At 43.1% G+C, this 19,132-nt stretch overlaps 1 protein-coding gene across 1 annotated transcript in view; it reads left to right on the forward strand.

The window, feature by feature from the left end:
• Nucleotides 1-19,132, forward strand: part of ZBTB34 (zinc finger and BTB domain containing 34) — a 140,096-nt gene that overhangs the window by 83,074 nt on the left and 37,890 nt on the right. The window contains exon 2 of the mRNA XM_078646107.1: nucleotides 1,459-1,513. Coding sequence (XP_078502233.1) covers nucleotides 1,504-1,513 — 10 coding nt within the window. The 5' untranslated portion in view covers nucleotides 1,459-1,503. The remainder of the gene's footprint in view (nucleotides 1-1,458; nucleotides 1,514-19,132) is intronic.

A 19,132-nucleotide genomic window follows, 5' to 3' on the forward strand; every position in this document is an offset into this window, starting at 1 on the left:
ACACTCCAAATACCACTCAGTGCCACATAACACTCTATATATCTGTCGCCCTCCCTCTATCTATCGCCCTCACTCTATCTATCTATCGCATCACCACAGCATCACTCAGCACCACCGCAGCATCACTCAGGGGCACCTCAGCATCACTCGTCGCCACCACCACATTAGTCAGCGCCACCACAGCATCAATATGTGCAGCCATTCAACAACAACTGGTTCAAATATGTTTTCTCAATGTTTCAAGCTTTATTACAAATGTCACAAAAATATGTTAATATTTCACTTCTGTTCTTGGATTTTCGTCACAATAAAATACAATGAACATAATCTTCACAAAAGTTATTTACAAAAGCATTTACCATTATAAATTACAATAACTTTTATTTAAGTATTAATTATTAAAAAAATAAGCCATTTTTATTTGTAATATCAATACATCTAAGTCACGTAAATACAACACCTATTGCATTACAAATGCTATAGGTGTCACATTTGCGAACGTTTAAAACTATTGGCATTGTAAATGACGACACTATTCATTTTGCTATTTTCAAAACCAACACATAAATAAAAAAATTGTCATTTACAATACCAATAGCTCAAACTTTCCTAATGCGAGACCTATTGCATTGCAAATGCTTGTCCTTCGTGTGAAGGATTGTGATTGAATGTGATAGCGGCGTGGTTCCGCCGCAGGGAGCTGCCCCCATGGTGAGCGCTGCAATTCCCGGATTCTTGTGAACCGACGTGGATATATATATATATATATATATATATATATATATATATATATATATACACATATTTCCATCCATCCATCCACGTCGGTTCACAAGAATCCGGGAAATACATATATATATGTATGTATGTTTTTTTTTTATTGCTGTTGGGCGTAATATCATGTAATTTCCTCTTTTTGTAAATGTGTTCATTTTGTTTCCAGAATGTACACATTTCCAGAATGTGCCAATCAAAATGTTCTTTCGGCATTTAAAAAAAAATGCTTGAAGGTAATTGTAAAACATATACCAAAGCCAATACTGTGCCATGGTTTTCTATTTACGGTTCAAGAAAACATGCAGTAAGGGAAAAACTGTGGTGACAAAAACACTATTTTCTACAAACTGCTTTACAAAACATGTATTTTTCTTGCATCACAGTGTTGAATATGTACAACATTTTGAGAATGATATCAACATAATTTTGCATATCACTATTCAATCCATTTGTCATGGTGACAGCTGACAAGTTTGTGAATTTTGACTTTCTTATATTTCCATCTCATCTCTCTATTCTCTTGATCATTCGCTAGGGGACCGATGCTTGTGTCTGTAACTTGATGTAAATATATAAATACATTGCGTTATGCTCCCAGCTTTAATAATAGTCTTTCATTAAACTGCTTTCTGTTTTTAATAAGTGTTGCTTCATAAAGTCTTATTTTTAATTTTATCACAGAAAAATATCTTGAAGCTGTGTATGTGAATACCTCAGGAATACAAAATGCAGAAAGGTAAGAACAACGTGTTTAGTGTATCTACTTAGTTTGTTTTCAAATCCCAATTCCAGTGCTAAATATACAAAAGAAGCTATGCATAAATGATCACTTATATTTAATCTTCGCAGTGGCCAATGATCTCTTGGATTTTGGAAAACTGAACATTCCATATTTGATTAGAGGTTTTTTTGTGTTTGATTTTTTTTTTTGGACAGGGCTGAGAAAACAGTCTAATTTTGCTTGCAGAAGCTGGTACTGTAACCCTGTCTTTATGGAAATTTTCTTTTTAGTGTTGAGTACTGTGTTTAATACAGCCAGAGTGGAAACATTCTCTTCCGTCTTTGACTTGATTGCCTGTTAAACCTACTTTGACAAGGAATATATTGATCTGTTGCCAATATTTCCTGCGGGGCACCCTACCTGCTGGGTATTAACTTTTGTTGACATTATGCATCTCAAGGAAAAGGCCTCTCCAAAACTGTGTTGAACTAAAACATCTGCCTTCTCAGGTTTGATCTGACACCCAAGAGATATTGAGGTGATGCTAAGAATGGTGTGTGCAAGATGATTCCCTTTATGGTTTGTTGCTTGACACGATCATATCAGTTGACATTTCATGATAGATTCCTTTTGGCTCTAGAGCAATTGGAATGAAACATGATCTGTAAGACCACTTCAGTGCAGCGTATGTGAAAATGCGTAAGGTTAACTGAAATGTTAGCGGTTATCTTTGTAGCCCCCAGAATGTTAGTGACTACATTACCAGCATTGATCCTTTAGCCTTAGCGACTGTAAAAAAACATTTTTTTTAATATATACAAATCCTTAAATTATTACTGACTCCTAAAACGTGTGACTCAATAAGAAGCTGCTATTTGATCTGGGTGTGTTCTCAACATCACACAGAGTGTGATGTCTTTTATGATAGTCCCATCATGTCTACCCCGTTTTACATACAGTATCCCATCCACACAACTATAACGATTCCAAACAGGTGACCTTTTACCTAATAGCTTGCTCCTGTCTCCTCGACACCAGACTCTTGGTGTTCTATCAGAATCCTTGTACCTGACGTACATAAATGTCCCCAGGCACAGCAGATTTATTCTGTATAAGGGTCACCACTTTTTTTCATCCTTGGCCCAAAGCCAGCTGTGTATGGTCGCAATTGTTTAGAAAAGCATTGGTGATTGTTTTCAAAAACATTTATGATTGTTTGCAAAACATCCATGATTGCTTTAAAAATATATTGGTTCTAGAAAAAAACCATGCAGTGACCACTTTAGTATAAAAGACCCTCACCCCGCTACAAATTAGAAGATAATTTTTTCCAGGTTGAGACTGGGTCCTGCATGCCGAATCTTCGGCACACAGCGGTCTGACATCCCTTGCGGGTTGTCATCCTCCGTTCCCAACCAGCAGGTGAGGAGATGGTTCATCCCTAGAGGTTTCTTGGCAAGATATACATATCTATACACATATACACCTACACATCCAGGTTAGGCTAGGTATATTTTAGCACATTACTTAGGGCACACATTTTAGGAATATACAAGTGCTACTGTTTGTGTCTGAACTGCTTCTGTTCATCTTATTAGCACTATAGTAGAAATGTATCTACTATTTACGATTTTGGTACTAGCAATCTCTTTCGTATGCTTCTGTTTCCTAATTGTCGCAGCACATATGTTTTACACAAGGCTGTCGCTGGACCAATAAATTGAGAGAAAGCAAGCATGAATGTCTGAGCGAAAAGTACTGTACTGTTTTCCACGATCCATGAGGAATCAGGGTTGTCATGTTCAGTGGTTGCCAGAGACTACCTACGCCACTGTACGATACAGGGGGGTGGTAGTGGTACTGTAGAGCTAACTGGTCTAACGGCTGACATATCCTGTGGGGGTGTCAGAAATCGGTTGGGATGCAAAGCCCTCAGTTTAGGTCATCCAAAACGCGCAGGTCCTGGGAGACTCCTAGGAACTACACAATAAGTGATTCTTTAACAGAAGTATCAATATTTTCTCACTCAAATCCGTTTGCAAAACAATGAAAATGTGCTTTCTCCCTTGTTGGGGTGGCAAACCATTCATAAAAGAGAATGAGTCCCATTGGATCGCTTCTATTTTGTGGGGGAAATAAAAAATTAGGGAGTAGGCTGTGGTCCAAGGTTCCACTGACAACTGTCAAACCAAACTTTCGAGAAAAAAAAGTGATTTTTTTTTTACATGCAGCCCGTTTCCTTTATTGAAAATTGGCTGCGTAAAAAAAAAAAGTTATAAAATGCGATCACAGACGGTATGCTGCTGAATCTAGCAGGCCCCATCTTCGTGATGGCTTCCAATTAGAGTAGGTCACAATTTGAAATCTACCTCATTAATATTCATGAGGTAGGTCATATTGCGACCATTCCAAATAGGAATTTTAGAACCCGACCTATTAGTACAAAGGCGGTGCGCAATAATCCACGCTTGTTGTTAAAATACATGTCACAATATTTGTACATCAGGCTATTTGATGCCATTTTTCGATATGCATAACTGTGCAGTTACACTACAACATGTCCTCCTAATGTGAGGATTACAACAGTTATTATTATAATGTGATGCAGTGTAATACAAACAGACAAATACCTAGAAGAATACTAAAGTTTTACAGATCATGAGAAAGATATAAACAACTTTTCAGCAGACGACAGCGAGATAGCAAATGGGACTTCCAATGGAGTGTGGGCGTGGGGTGTGCAGAGGTTACCCAGCTCTCTATAACGGTCATGATTGTAAACTTAAGGAGCTTATTATACCACTTTCTGGCAACAGCACCAACGGTCTACTTGTACTGCGGTTGTGAGCGCCACCAGCTCATCCACTGTTCACCAAGGCGCCGGCGCACCTCAAGCTGGTCTTTCCTTCGCCTGAGCCTATACCTATCTCAAATACACGTCCCAGTATACAGATCATGAGAATCTCGCATTAACAAAGCTGCTTTTAAATGAGTCCACCTCAGCATATATCCCCTTCTTTGGGTTTGTAAGCCATACCCCCTTTGGTGCTGCAGAGGGGGACTTCCAAGACATGGCAATGCGCCATCTGTCGAGTACTAAGGAAAGAACTATAAATCTTTTTTGTGCGTGTCACCAACCCCAGCAAACAGTGTGTAGCCTCTTTAAGTATCTGTCTGCCCGCTAGTTCCAAGATATGCGCCAACACCTCATCCCAATAACCACTAATGGTTGGGCATACCCACACCATGTGGTAAAAACTGCATCCTCCTCTGTGCCTCTTGGGCTCGTGTGAGAAGCACCGAGGAACATACCACCAATCTGCTTGGGAGTCAAGTACGGCGGCAATAGTTGAATTGCACATATTTTAGTTGTGTAATAACAGAGATGCACTTAACAGAGTGTAAGCACTGCGCCCATTAAGCATCTGTCAATTTTTGTCCAACATTGTTCTCTCAATTTTCTCTCAGTGCGGGTAGGGTCACCCCCTTATATTGGTGCATTGAACCATATAAGCATGTTCCTGTACTTCTGGCCTGCCAGTGTTTGAGAAGGACTTACAACAAGGGAGATATATACGGTGCATCATGGGCTTTATTCAAATTCAGGTAAACCTGACACCTCCAGCTTCTGCCCAGGAGCGCAGATTGTGAAGTGTCAATAAACCCTTACTGTCAGGTAAACCCCACAACGGAAGGGCCAGTGCATAGGGAATCCCGTCTGTCTCTTGTGTGAACATAAACATTTCAACACCATCTAGTGCGTTCCTTCATTCGCGTTCAGGGACACAGTGTGCCACCTCTCATTTACCTGTAATCTCCAGTCTGGGCCCCTAGAGCGTAATGCACATGTTAATGGCACCATCATTTGAAACCATTTGGGATAATAAGGCAACATAAAAAGAATTCGTATTGTTGATTTGAATTTGTCAAAAAGCTTTCTTTGCCTCCCTCCTAATGCCAGCAGCATGGGTTTGGTGGTAATATTCACTTGTGGGATATCTTCCTCATAGACCAGTCAATGTTTGATTCCTCCCATTCATCCACTTACCTGTCTAGAAAATAATTCTAATCACGAAGAGATTTCTGTTTCCAATAACCATTACATCACAATACTTCCAGTACTGAGGCCTTCTGTAGCTTGCCCGGGCCAGCATCCTTAGTCTTTCTCATTAGTGAAATAACCTCTCTGTAGATTGAGGAGAGGTGTATTACATATTTTTTTTATCTGCAAACTTAGAAGCTTAAGCGTTGAAATATCTTTGTATTATGTATTATCTTTTCAACCTTTTCTCTACTAACTTGGTGTTTCTAAGAGCGAATAGTTTAGACAGATGCAAAAAATAGTATAATACTTTATGACTTTCCTTTAGCTCATAGTGCAAAAGACAACCCACTCAGTTTCTTTGCTGGGAGCGTTATGTATATGTTATGAGGTATAATGATGCATCTTATTCAGACATGCTTTTGATAAGCATTTCCTTGCATCCTTTTCAGGTGAAGGAAAAGCTTACCCAGGAACTACTCACATGCTACACTCTTCCATTTTCACCCTTATAACACATTAAAGTAGGTCCAATCATCCATTTGCTGAAGAAACCCAATCTCTACCATAGTGTTCCTTCCAACTACAACCTACTCGCAAGTCATCTGTCTTTATTAATAGGTTGTCAAGGGTAGAAACCGCTTCACTCAAAATCCTCAACATATTCCATTGTATTCCTGATGGGGGTGACTTGTGCCTTCTTGTACTCCTTGACCTTAATGCCTCGTTTGACACCTTTGCCACACATGTTTGATCTCCTAACCTGATCATCATTAGGTGCATAAGGCCTTGTTCTCAAGTGGCTCAAATCCTATCTATCAAATAGCTCTCAAGCAGCCAAGTATGGCAATAAAGTATGAAAGCCTCCTCCAGTTGTCTGCAGTACCCTACAATGTTCCTTTCTGGCACACACTTTGTGTCCAAAAGCTGCCTAAGAAATTGAGGTGTCCGTCCACCAATATGTGAACTACACACACATTTACCTTGAAACCTGTTCGGCGAAGGACATTCTCACTTTACGCTCTGCTCACACTTAACACCCTTTACTACTGAAGATTCAAGGATGGATGTCAGAAAACGCCTGAATTCAAACCAGAAAAAAATGAATTCCTTGTTTTCTCTCTGTGGTTCAAGAAGCCATTCTGTCTAGATCTAATTCACAACCTGAACATCCCGGACTTCTCAACCTTTGACTCAAAAATATCTGTAACTCTTTTTTTAAATAAGCATTACAGCAATGTATTTACCTGCATACCTTTTTGAGGCTGAACCTCTATTATCCACTCAAATTCTCAAATCAGTAGCCTTCTTGCTGCTGAAAACTACCCCTCAAAAAAAATTGAGGGCATCAAACCCTTCCTTTCTGAGTTGCATTGGCTTCACATCAAGGCCAGAATAAAGTTCAGGTTTGCCAACACAGCCATTCACATCCACTCCTGTCATGCTGCCATACTCAAAAAGTCAGAGGGCACCAGAGAACCCAAGAGCAAAAACAACCATGTTGCTCAAACTGTCTGATTTTCAAACCACACACATTCAGCTCAGAGTTCTACCTCACTCCTGTAGAACGCACTACCCGAGAGTAAAACCAACTCTGACATCCTTAGAAAACACCTAAAATCCCATCTCTTTGAATCTGTCTAACTAAAGATATCTGTCATTGAGCGCCACCTTCTGATGCCTGAGGACTGTTATCTTCTCCAAAGGATACTCACCCATTGATTGCGACTATCCACTTCAGACGCTGATTGTTATTAACCAGCTTTACTGGTTAACATGTGAATCTACCCTCAAATGATAAATTACTGTTAATTGTTACTTGTTTGTTCTATGTAAATCGCTGTCATACTTACGGTGCTTTGCGCTATATAAAGATGATTTTAGAGGTCTATGGACTGTCAAACGAATAACATACGAAACCATGGCCACAATCCATGTCTTGCAAAATTTGTCAGTTACATTATTTCCTAATATCTCATGGTACAACCACATTTCTTCAACTATGTGGGCTGCAAATTGGTTGCTAGTATAAGGAAGAGTTAGAGTCAAGACCAAGTCTTCTAGATGTCTGTCCCCAGTAACTTAGATACCTCTTCATAACTCGTTAAACACTCTTACCCAGCAATAAATAACTTCTCAGACACACCAAAAATCACTGTACAAGAGCTGTTTGTTGTGCTTTTAAATCTAGACCAGCAATCTAGGGATTGCACTTCTGAAACAACTAAGCCAGAAACATCTATTGAATTTTAGAGGAGCTTTAACAGCTTTACCATTTTAGCTTGACTGATATTGTCTAGTCTTCGAACAGTTAGATCTCAGTGCTCTGTAAATATTTTGATACTGTTAATGAAGATGATGTTAAGACTAAGGTTTTCCGCATGGTGGCTGCCTTCATTTGGTAAACTGAAAGTGATATGGGATTCAGAGTAGCGTTCAATATAAGTTGCCCCCTGGTGAAATGTCCTCTTTCCTGCAGTGCATTAGCAGGCTTGTGGCACACACATTCACTTACTCAACTTTTAAACCATTAACTAGGACGGAGAAGCAAAAACTAAAAAAGCAAATAATTGCTATAAGGAACAATACCTTCAAGAATTGGATATCCGTAAGGCGAACAGTGACCATTTCACTGATGAGTTTGAGAACCTTGTGTGCCATCATTCAGGGTTAGAAGTAATCATAACCTGGAATTTTAATTTAATATTGTTCAATGAATGCCGTAGCTCTCTTGAAAAAACTGTGCCTTTTAGTCATGTCAGGAAACCGTCCTCTACAACAAGACTCATTAGATGAACAAATAGATTACTCTCCTGTTTGTCCCTAGTATCCTTGACATTATGTGACACATTTAAACTATGTCTCATGTCTCGCATTTGCGAGAGTTTAAGCTATTGGCATTGTAAATGGCACAGCCTTTTATTTATGTTTTTTTAAACCAACACGCAAATAAGAGGCACTGTCAATTATAATGGCAATATCTCAAATTCTCGCAAATGCGAGACCTATTGCATTGTAAATGCTTTCTCAGAGCATGTGCATATATTTGAAAACAAATAATGATCTAATGTGTGCCGTGCAATAACACCATGTGCGGCGCCCGTGCAAGTGAAATTAAGCAAGCGCCGTGCTTATGCGCAGCGCCCGTGTATATATTTACAAAAAAATATCCATCAAATGGGTGCAGGCAGCAGCAGTGCAAGCTTCAATCATATTGAGAACTGCAGAAGCACCGCCATCAGCAGAACAAGCTCCCATTACATAAACTGCAGAAGCACAGCCATCAGCAGAACAAGCTCCCATTACATAAACTGCAGAAGCACAGCCATCAGCAGAACAAGCTCCCATTACATAAACTGCAGAAGCACAGCCATCAGCAGAACAAGCTCCCATTACATAAACTGCAGAAGCACAGCCAGCAGCAGAACAAGCTCTCATTACATACACTGCAGAAGCACAGCCAGCAGCAGTGCAAGCTTAAAGCACACAAAGAACAGATGTAGCATAGCCTGCAGTAGTACAAACTCCCAAGCCATACATAACTGCAGAAGAACAGCCAGCAGCAGTGCATGACGTCCTCACGCAGAAATGGCACACAGCAGCAGTTCGCGCTTGCATAGCGCACACGATGCACATGATGTACAGCAAGGCCAGCAGTCGTGAAATATTTCTTCTCATACACAAAAGGGGTACAGCACGGGCAGCTGCAATGCAAGTTTCCTCATTCCATTTATGTAGCACTACTCTCCCCTCAATAAACGCTGAGGCACCTATAAAGCATGTTTACATCATCAATCCTAACTTCACCCTGCAGAAAGCGGCACGTCACAGGCAGCAACCATGCAAGCGCCTCTGTCACAACAAACTAGCAGAGCATAAGACACAGCAAGTGAAAACTGTCTGAGATACGCTTTGAGGCGTAAGCTCTTACAGGACACAAACTCGTTTCTCAGTACGATTGACTTAACTTTTTTAGTCCAATGATAGCCGAGTTGAGTCTGCAAGATGATAATACCGCATAGACACTCCACACTGGTGATGGTGAGCTAGTTAAGAAGTTATTGTTACTTAATGCACTAAGGCAGCTCACAATGTGTAGTTTTATTTTTTTTAGAGCTCTCCCCCTTCCTTGCTCAAACTCACCTTCAACTCGTGCCTACTCCCAGAAAATACAGAACCAGCTATCCCTCCCCTCCCGTTTACTGTTCACGCCTGGAGCCTTTCACAGGAAGCTTGAGGTGCAGACACTGGACAAAAGTTTAAAGTACTTAGGGGGGTTATCGACTGCTCTCATCACAACACAAGCCCTCACTCTCCGAGCGAGCGTCGCCCCCACCATGTCTAAAGGGGTGAAAATCCCTAGAGCGGTGCTTAGCATGCGTTAACAAATAGAAAACAAGCTGGTTCCGTGGAGCCGACGGGGAGAGGGAAAGTGAAAGTGCGCGATGCGCGCGCTGCCAGCCTCCAGGGTAAGTTGCGGCACGGGGGGCCATACCAGGAAGTTAGGCATCCTTGCCCGTGACATGGGCGGGGCCTGTGACGCGGCCGGAAGAGGCTGGTGTGGCTCGTTGATGCGGGGCTCCCATGAGGAAAGGAGAGACCCGCGGTAACGGTTGAAGTCCTCAGAAGTCCCGGGTCCCAGGAGGGGGCCCTGGTGAAGTGGAGAGGCAAGGTCTGTTTCTGCAGGGCTCCCGTATGCTGAGGGAGCCCCTGCAGGGCGTCACATGGGAACCCCGCGCAGGCCGCCAAGAAGACAGGAAATGGAGTCTGCACAGCAGCCCGGTGAGTGGGGCTGCATGCTGGCACTAGCGAGTGCCTGTCCTGAGCGGTCCCGCCGTTGCGGGCCACTCCATCGGGGGCATGTTTTATTTTAAGCGCCAGTGTGCTGCCACGTCTTGGGCATTTGGTGTATTTGATGCCGTGAGGAAGGGGGACAGGAGATGTGCACATCGCGTGACTGTACGTGGTGAACGCGCGCGTTCACATTTCCAGTTCGTCCTGCGCATGCCCATCTCCTGTCTCTCTTGGGAGGCAAGTCAGTGACAATAGATCTCGCTGGCGACAGCGCTTTCGCTCTGCGGTCGCCAGGCGAGACCTAAAAACTAGCAGCAAACACTCTGTCTGCTTATCACTCGTCCATGTAACAATAATTTAAGTAATCTTTGGCAGGACCATTTACAGCACTATGAAGAATTTTTAAACTGTTTAATACAGCAATCCCCTAAAAAATCGAGAACCTAATCGCCTATAAGCTCATGGTAGACCCTGGAGTTAAACTCTGTAAAACAGCAACGCTATCTGCTGTGAGCCAGGAGGCATAAAACATTCCGAGCCTTGGAAGATGAATGTCACAAGAGGTTTTGAAAATGCATAGGAACCAATCCAAGCAAAGAACATCTCTCAGCCAGCGAAGTGCCCAGAGAAGTGTTCAGAACAATGTGAACATTCTTATCTCATAAACTAGCTGCTGCCAACATTTGTTTCATGAACTAATGTGCCAAAATTGAGATTGTTTTTACAGCTCAAGTTTTTATCATATGAGACCATAAGAACTAGTACATGCAATGTCATTCCTCAGCTCGTTTATTCCAGTTACTTTAGAAGAGATGTGCAAGTGTTAAAATGCTGGAAAAGCATAGAATGTCTCCAGGGTACCACTCCATCATAGCCGAATCCCATGACGTTTTTGGCACTGGCATCTAGGCCATTATTAACGCCTTATTTTGAGAGAGTACAAGAGTGAAGAATACAGTAATTATTGTATTACAAAAAAAAACATAACTTGGAGCTGACTTAATATGTGATTGACAGTGTGTCAAGCTCATGGCTTCTGGAGCAAAAAATGTTAATGGCCGAATGAGGTTGTCCCAGAGGCTCTTTAAAAAGTATAGACTACTGTTGGGTTCTTAAGTGGAATTAAAAGGGGGGCATGGGTGGAGGATGCTTAGAATGTTAGGGAATCCGTGATGTATGAATTGATTGTCAATATTTGAAAGTATTGAGTAAGTTGCAGTTTGCCTGCCTCCCTGCCAGTCCTGTCCAAAGATACTTTAATAAAAGGATATGTTTTCCTCCTTACCGTGATGACGAATGGACTGACATGGGCCCCAGTGGGCTTCAGGTCTATCAACTGATTTCCAGAAGGTTGCAGGAAATCTCTTTCCACAGCAGGTGTTCTTAACTCTTCTTGGATTGCTGTTTCCCCTGTGCAGAAGGTCCTGCGGTGGAACTCCAACATCGTTTTGATCACAGTTCAGGGGGTAGCATGGAATGAGTTTGTTTCCAAACTCCTCATTGCATCATGCTGCACAGCTACGTTATTCTCCCAAGCGATATCCTCACGCTAAGTGCCTGGCCTCAGCGTCAACCATGGGGTCATGTGTGGGACAGGCGTGCCTCTTACAGACATCCCTCGTCGTCAATGCTGTCAACACCATTCCGATCCAGGCAATGGCTGCATTCTAACATGCCAGGTGTCCGCGGCATCCCGTAGTACAGTGTGGGACGAGTTGCTGATAATATGCTTACCTCGATATTAGCACTGACTACGACATGTTGGAGAGGATTCGGAGGTATTGAGAGTAATCCTTTTATAGGTGAGCAGTACACCGAAGAGTTCATAGTGCGTGCACCCTCAGTGATAAGCCAACTTCCAATCTGGATGTGGAACGTTTTGGATACAAAGTGCATTTTGTCGTAATGTTCGATGATATGCGACACCGTAAGATATTGTACTTGAACATCCATCCTGGCAAAAATTTCTGCATGTAGCCCGGTGATACTCACACCTTCACACTGATTTTAAAACAACTTGGTACAGAGTTTGGTGGTGCTTACACCTGAACATATTGATCGAATTCTATTTATCCCTGTTTGCGATAGTGTATGGTATAGCTGAGCATTTGAATATTTGCAATTTCATTTATTGTGTGTATTAATTCAGCATAAAAAAATGTGTGCATCTACATTGTGGGATATATGCTTTTGCTGTTCTTGAGGCATAACAGCATAGTCTAGTTATGCATGAATTGTACCTCACCATCAGTTCTTCCCAGTCCTAGTCGCCCTGCTGTTGATTGGGAACAATGGAGGGAAGGTTTCGAGATTTATGTTGATACCATAGACAGTGAAGATTTTACTCATAAGGAGAAGAAGAATGCCTTGACTGAATGCAGAACAATTTCATACGTTCAGCCCAGTACAGAGATCTGGGCCTAAATCCATCGTTTTTTTTGCTCCCCATGCCATTCCAGTTTGCACCCAGCCATATGCAAATCAGTCTTGACCCTGTACCCAATGGGAACAGTCCAGCCCGAACTGCCATGCCTGGTCCTCCCTGGACTGGAAACAAGCTTCCTAGGATCGGTGTCGGGGTTTCACCCCTCATCAGCCAGGATAGCTTGACTCCAGTGGCATGGAGAGCACGGGACCCACGTCTGGGCATAACCGTCCCACTTGGGGTTACAAATGCAAAAAGAACAATTGATGGACAGAATGCAGAATAATGTCATACATTCACCCCAGTACAGAGACCTGGACCTAAATTCATCGTTTTTTTGCTCACCATGCCATTCTAGTTTGAACCCAGCCATATGCAAATCAGTCTTGGCCCTGCGCCCATTGGGAACAGTCCAGCCCGAACTGCCAGGCTAGGTCCTCCTAAAAGACAGCACCATACATGGCTCAAGTATCTGTTTCTCACACATCTAAAGATGTGGTTGATGAAGTGGGGCCAAATAAAGGAAACAAGAGTAAGACTGCATCCAAAAAATATGTTTGAGACATGTGTGCTGCAGCTACACATGCCTTGCATACACCTGCCATCTAGTGTTGGGTCCGGATGTTTGGAAGTTGTTTTTCTTTGAAGAAGTCTTTTCCAGTCACAAGGTAAGGGGATTCCTTCTTATGCGATAGTGCGCATGGGCATCGACTCCATTGTTAGATTGCTTTCTTTCCACCATCCGGTTCGGGCGTGGTTTGCTGTGCTCCGGTTCGAGACTGTTCGACGGTATCCCTTTGGTTCGCATCCCACTGTACCCGCGTCGGTATTGTTTTGAGCGCATTTCCCATCTTTCGTGTGTTGAAAATTAAAAAAATCTCCTAGTTGGATTGAAAAAAACTCCAACCGTGGCTTTCGGACCTAGCCCGCTTCATTTCGCTACTACTGGAACAAACAGCATTGAGTAATCTGCTGATGGAACGGATTCTGTTCCAGTTCTGCCCTCGATGCCACTCCAAATATCCGCGCACCGACCATCACAAAGTCTGTAACCTGTGCCTGTCTACGGAGCACAAGGAAGAAGATTGTAACGCCTGTTATTCATTTCGCTCGCAAAAGAGACTCCATGACCACCAATCAATCAATCAATCAATCAATCAATCACGGTATTTGTAAAGCGCGCTACTCACCCGGGAGGGTCTCAAGGCGCTGAGAGGCTCGATGGAAAGAAATGCAGCGACAAAATATAGAAGACACCCCGATATTTTCAGAGAAGATATCGAAGAAGAAGAAATGGATGCGTCTGCTGCGGAAGAAGAAGAGTCCTTCTCCGTCCAAGACTCCGAGCTGGAGAATGGGAGTCTCATGCTGTTCCATCTGGTCAAGGTGCAGTGAGTACCAAAGCCCCTTTCCTCACAAAAAACGTTTTCACTAAACATAAGGCTTCCACCCCCACCACTGCCATCCGACCATGGTGGGCACCAAGACTCTGCTTCGAATGCCCTGCCGTCCGGTTTGGCACTGAAGCGCACGTCAAGTATTCTGGCTCGGGCTCGAGTCGAGATACCACATCTTCGGCACCTAAAACATTGGTTCCAAAAGACAACAAGCATTGGCATAGCCAATAGGTCTCGCCTTTAGGACCTTATAAGTGTTTAGCCATGCAACAGTTGATGTTGATGCACCAAGGATATTTTGCTGCATAACTAAATACTTATGAGGTCCCAAAAGCGAGACCTATTGGCTATGCCAATGCTTGTTTTTCCTCTTTCCATGTGTGCTTAATTCTACAGAACACATACAAAGAGGGGAATGCCTCTTCGGATTGTTTTTGTGCGGGAAGGTGCATCTTCCTGCTCAAAAACAATCTTGCCTGCAATAGGGACACCCTTGCACAATGCAAGGGTGCCGACGTTGGCGCTAGGCTGCCAAAATTACACCTGCGCAGGCTGAAAGGACAAGAATGCATTGTATTGGTTAAATATGGTGCATTCCTGTCCTTTCACTTTGGATGAAGGGCAGTGCAGCAAGGTGCATCGCTGCGCTGCTCTACGCCAAACTGACATAAATGAGGCCCTAAATGTATTTACAGCTAGTATTCAGGGATAGTGACGTGCTTTCAATATTATAATTCAGCAGCAGTTAAATAATTATTAAAATTGCTTATAATCTTTCTGCCCCATGACATTTCTCATTTGTGAGGCCCGCTTTTGATTAAAAAGAAAAAGTTTTATGGATTTTGCATTGCATTAAAAAACATTTTTCTGCCAAATGTCTGTAATAGACTTAAGTAAGTAAAAATTGTATTGTTTAGTTAATTAAAACCATTACAATTTTCTTCCCTGTTGATAGCAGCCAAGACTTAACAAGATTTAAAATCATTCAACCGAACAAGATTTAAAATCATTCAACTGTCAGTTGCACCAAAAAGAGTCTTACAGAGTAGAATCACAGTTAATTCATAATTACATTCTAAAATTCGATGAAATAATGCCTGTACTCCACTTTTTCTACATGGATTACAGTTATGAACCAACAGTTAACAGATGTAAAATGTTGGTCCCTTCGGTACCAGCAATAAGTCAATATGAATAAAATGAGTTGTCTCTGCAGGCCGATGTACCGGACCTCTTGCTCCCTCCTTGTGATGACTCCGTAAAACAAGTGAAACTAGCATCAAGCTTTCTGTAAGTCTGTAATAGACTCAAATACATCACCCACATAAACAAGCATTTGCAATGCAATAGGTCTCGCATATGAGAGAGTTTAAGTTATTGGCTTTGTAAATGACAATGCCTTTTATTTAAGTTTTAAAAACCAATACATAAATAAAAGGCACTGTCATTTAAAATGCCAATAGCTCAAACTCTCACAACTGCGAGACCTATTGCATTGCAAATGCTTGTTTAGCAGGGAGGTGTGTCTGAAGGTAGTTGATTGTGCAGGGATGTTTGCCAAACTATAGGTTTGATTACACGTGGTGTTTGTGTTCACGTGGAAATCTATTGGCAAGAACTTGAGCCTGTATAGAGTTATATGAGCAGTGAACTGTGTCTTCATGGGGATGCAGCCGCATGGAGCTGTGCCCACAAACAATTGTGCCTGCAGGACACTGAATGCGCAGAGCAAGCACTTTGTTTAGTCGCCAAAGAACACTTCGTATAATCACAGATAGCTGTGTTGTGTCATCGAATAATAGTTTCCAAAGATATATGCACCAACTTGCCTAAAAAGTAGAGGCCCACAACGCTTAAATTCTGCACACAAAAAATGCCTCTCCATTAGGGCTTAGATTGTACAAGGGTTAATAAATGTAAAGAGCTGCGCCAGCATCTGAACTGTCTATCATAACTCATACTTGTCTGAGATCACATCTTTTTCTTAACTCTAAGTACAGTGATTTAATATGCATGATAAATAATGGGCACAAAAGATGAAGGCTGCATGTTTGATTGAGACAGGTCAAAAAACACGAGAGCCCACTCAGTTGTGGGCAGCTGCTAAAAGAGAAAGTGCATTCAAAACAACCCTGTATGCACCCCACACGTGCAGGAGCTCTCTTCATACCTACCCGGTTACGTTCTGCTCACAAGGTGGTACTTCGGGGGCCCGGAGCCTCTGCTCCTCCGCAGTCGGTTCTGGGGTCAGAGATATCTGCAGGCTGTTCGCCACATCCAGGACAGACTCAACAGCGTGCGCTTTTTTATTACCCAAGAGTGACAAGTGCGGCTCCATTTCTTCAAGCTGCACGAGAAGGGTTTGCTTGTTCCAGAGGTGACAAAGCCGAGGAATGCAGCAGCACGCCCAGCCTTCGACTACTCATATTTTTAAGAAAACGAACTTTAAGGTTTTCAAAGGTCACTTCCTTCCAAAAAGAAGGCTTAATCACTCTCGTGTGATAGCATTTTCTCTGTCCAACCCATTCCTGGTCACGCCTTTTCCTCGGGCACAGGCACAGCACATAAACAATGCCACTTCAGAAAGGAACACTAGTCTAGCAAGCAAAATAAATTGACGGAACTAGTTAAGTGAATTTGGGGGCGACTCGACTCACGAAGGCTGATTGCAGAAATAGTCCTGCACATGCGGTGGAAACGGGAAATACAGTAAGAGAGCAACAAGTCCTGTGGATTCGTGTCAGACTCAGCAGTACCTCCCCGTGGCGCCCAAAAGCGGAGACTGACCTGCCGAAGGCATAATGGCTAGCGTCATTCAACACAACCGACACAGCAGACTTGGGAAACCAGAATGGCAACGCGGCGCCAGAGCCCATATGTGCACTTAACGCAATCATCGTAAAGACAAACACGTGACTTCCCGAAGGCCTGACTTAACATGCGCTGCACTGACTGAAATGTTCCAGAGACCGCGAAAAGCCATGCCGGCAGCCCTATGTTACTAACCAAACATGTGACAAAAGGGTGGGGTCACAGCTGAGACTGCTCTTTTACCCAGTACAGTGCCAGTCAAGTCACTGTGTCACATGAACCGTCTGCTCAAGGGCATGGCAACTGTGGTTGTTCGGCAAAAGAATAAAATAGGGTTATTTTCGCCATTAATAAAAATCATGCTTGAATAATGTAGCACACATTTCTGAAACTAGTTTACATTTTATTACCACATCCTGCAAAACAACAATCTTCAAAACCGATTATGCTGCATAAAAAACACCAGCTTCTGGGTCAAGGCGCCATTTTTAAAAGAGTTGTTCTGTTCTATAAGTAAACGAGAAACAGCCCTCCCTTAAGAACATTACAAGTGAACAAATTACAAAAGCAAATGCTACATTACATGAGGCAAAAGTGATCATCGTGAGACAACAAAATACAAGAGGAGCGAACGGTGCATTACAGGAGGAGACGAGAGAACAATCACCGCCGCAGCCCGGAGGAAAACACCGGAAGCAGATGTCCGGCCCGCCGCCTGGTTGTGGGCGGGGCCGGAAAGAGGTGTGTCCACTCCCACTGCCTCGCGGAAGCTTTGCCTCAGCCTGTTGTGACCGGAGATGCCGTGCCAGCCATGGCGGGGGGCCCCGTGCAGAAGATGGAGCCCCCGCTGGAGAAGGAGAGACCAGCCCGCCGCCGAGCGCCAGCCGACCCGGTGAGTCCCGATGTATGCGGCGGCCGGGGGCCCTTCTATGTATGCGGCGGAGGGGGGGGGGGGTTTGGTGGTGGTGGTGTCTCTGTATGTATGTATGTGTGTGCGTGCGTGCGTGTGTGGGTGCGGCGGGGGGGCGCGCGCGTGTCTGTGTGGCCCTTCCTGCCTGCTTGTGCATGTGTGTGACTGTGGCAGGGGACGTGCACGGCGCCGGGCTGGGCGTGCGCGCTCACGAGGTCGAATCTCGGCCTCAAAATGCGCGTGGCACTTTGCTGTCCTCATTCCCCGAAAAGTAACTACTATAGTTGTCTCGCTAGACGCAAAAAGCTTTGCTTTTTGCTTACGTCTAGCGAGACCTAAAAATAAATGAAAGGAAAACCGTATTTAAAAAAATCTGTTAGGAATTATTTAAAGTCAATGCGCCAAGTACAGAGCTGGCTCTATCAGAGGGCGCTCTAAAAGGCTGGGGCCCTGGACCAAGGCCAACTTAGTCCATGCCCTAAAATGTCTCTGGGTGTAAAGAAGGGTGCAAAATTTCACACCGGCGAAATTTTGCAAAATTTGTGAAACACATTTCACAATGGCTGTATTAAAAATATTATTCACGGACGTAATCAATATCTGCTGTTGTCGCTTTGCACACCTTTCACGCACTTTGGTGAAACAGGCAACGTGTTTTTTGCGTTAGGCAACCAGTACTGTGTAGATTTATTTGAATAATGTATAGATTGTTTCATGCATTTTTATTTGCTTTTGTGATGGTATTATTTTTATCCACAAAAATAATGGCATGTTCAATTACTTTATTGGTATATATGTATATAAAAAATACAGGTCCTTTTATTTACGTTCATACCTCAGTTATGAATGGCAATGGACAGATTTCTATTGGGTTTGGACAAATGCTGACTGAGCCGGACTACCTAGTCTGCCAACGCCACCATCTCCATTGCGCCTTTTGAGCTCCCCCTGGGCCTCACACGCTGCTGCAGAACCCTGTGATCTTCAGTATGTCAATAGTTACCGACTTCTTTGTCCCTCCTCCTCTCCCCTTGTGGATTATAGTGCTGTACTTGTCACTTTAAAAGCACGTGAGCTCTAAGAGCGTGACGGAAAAGTCAAGAGGAAAATGTAGAGGAATAGATAGTAAAAGCAGACAGAGAAAAAAACTGGCACAAAGTGAAAGAAAGACACAAACTAGCAAGGACAGAACAACAGAAAACTGGCAGAAAATACAGTGCAAGAAGCTGCCGGAAAAGAGTCGGGCTAGAAAAGG

Source organism: Lissotriton helveticus, chromosome 5_1 (assembly GCF_964261635.1).
Source record: "Lissotriton helveticus chromosome 5_1, aLisHel1.1, whole genome shotgun sequence".
NCBI lineage: Eukaryota > Metazoa > Chordata > Amphibia > Caudata > Salamandridae > Lissotriton > Lissotriton helveticus.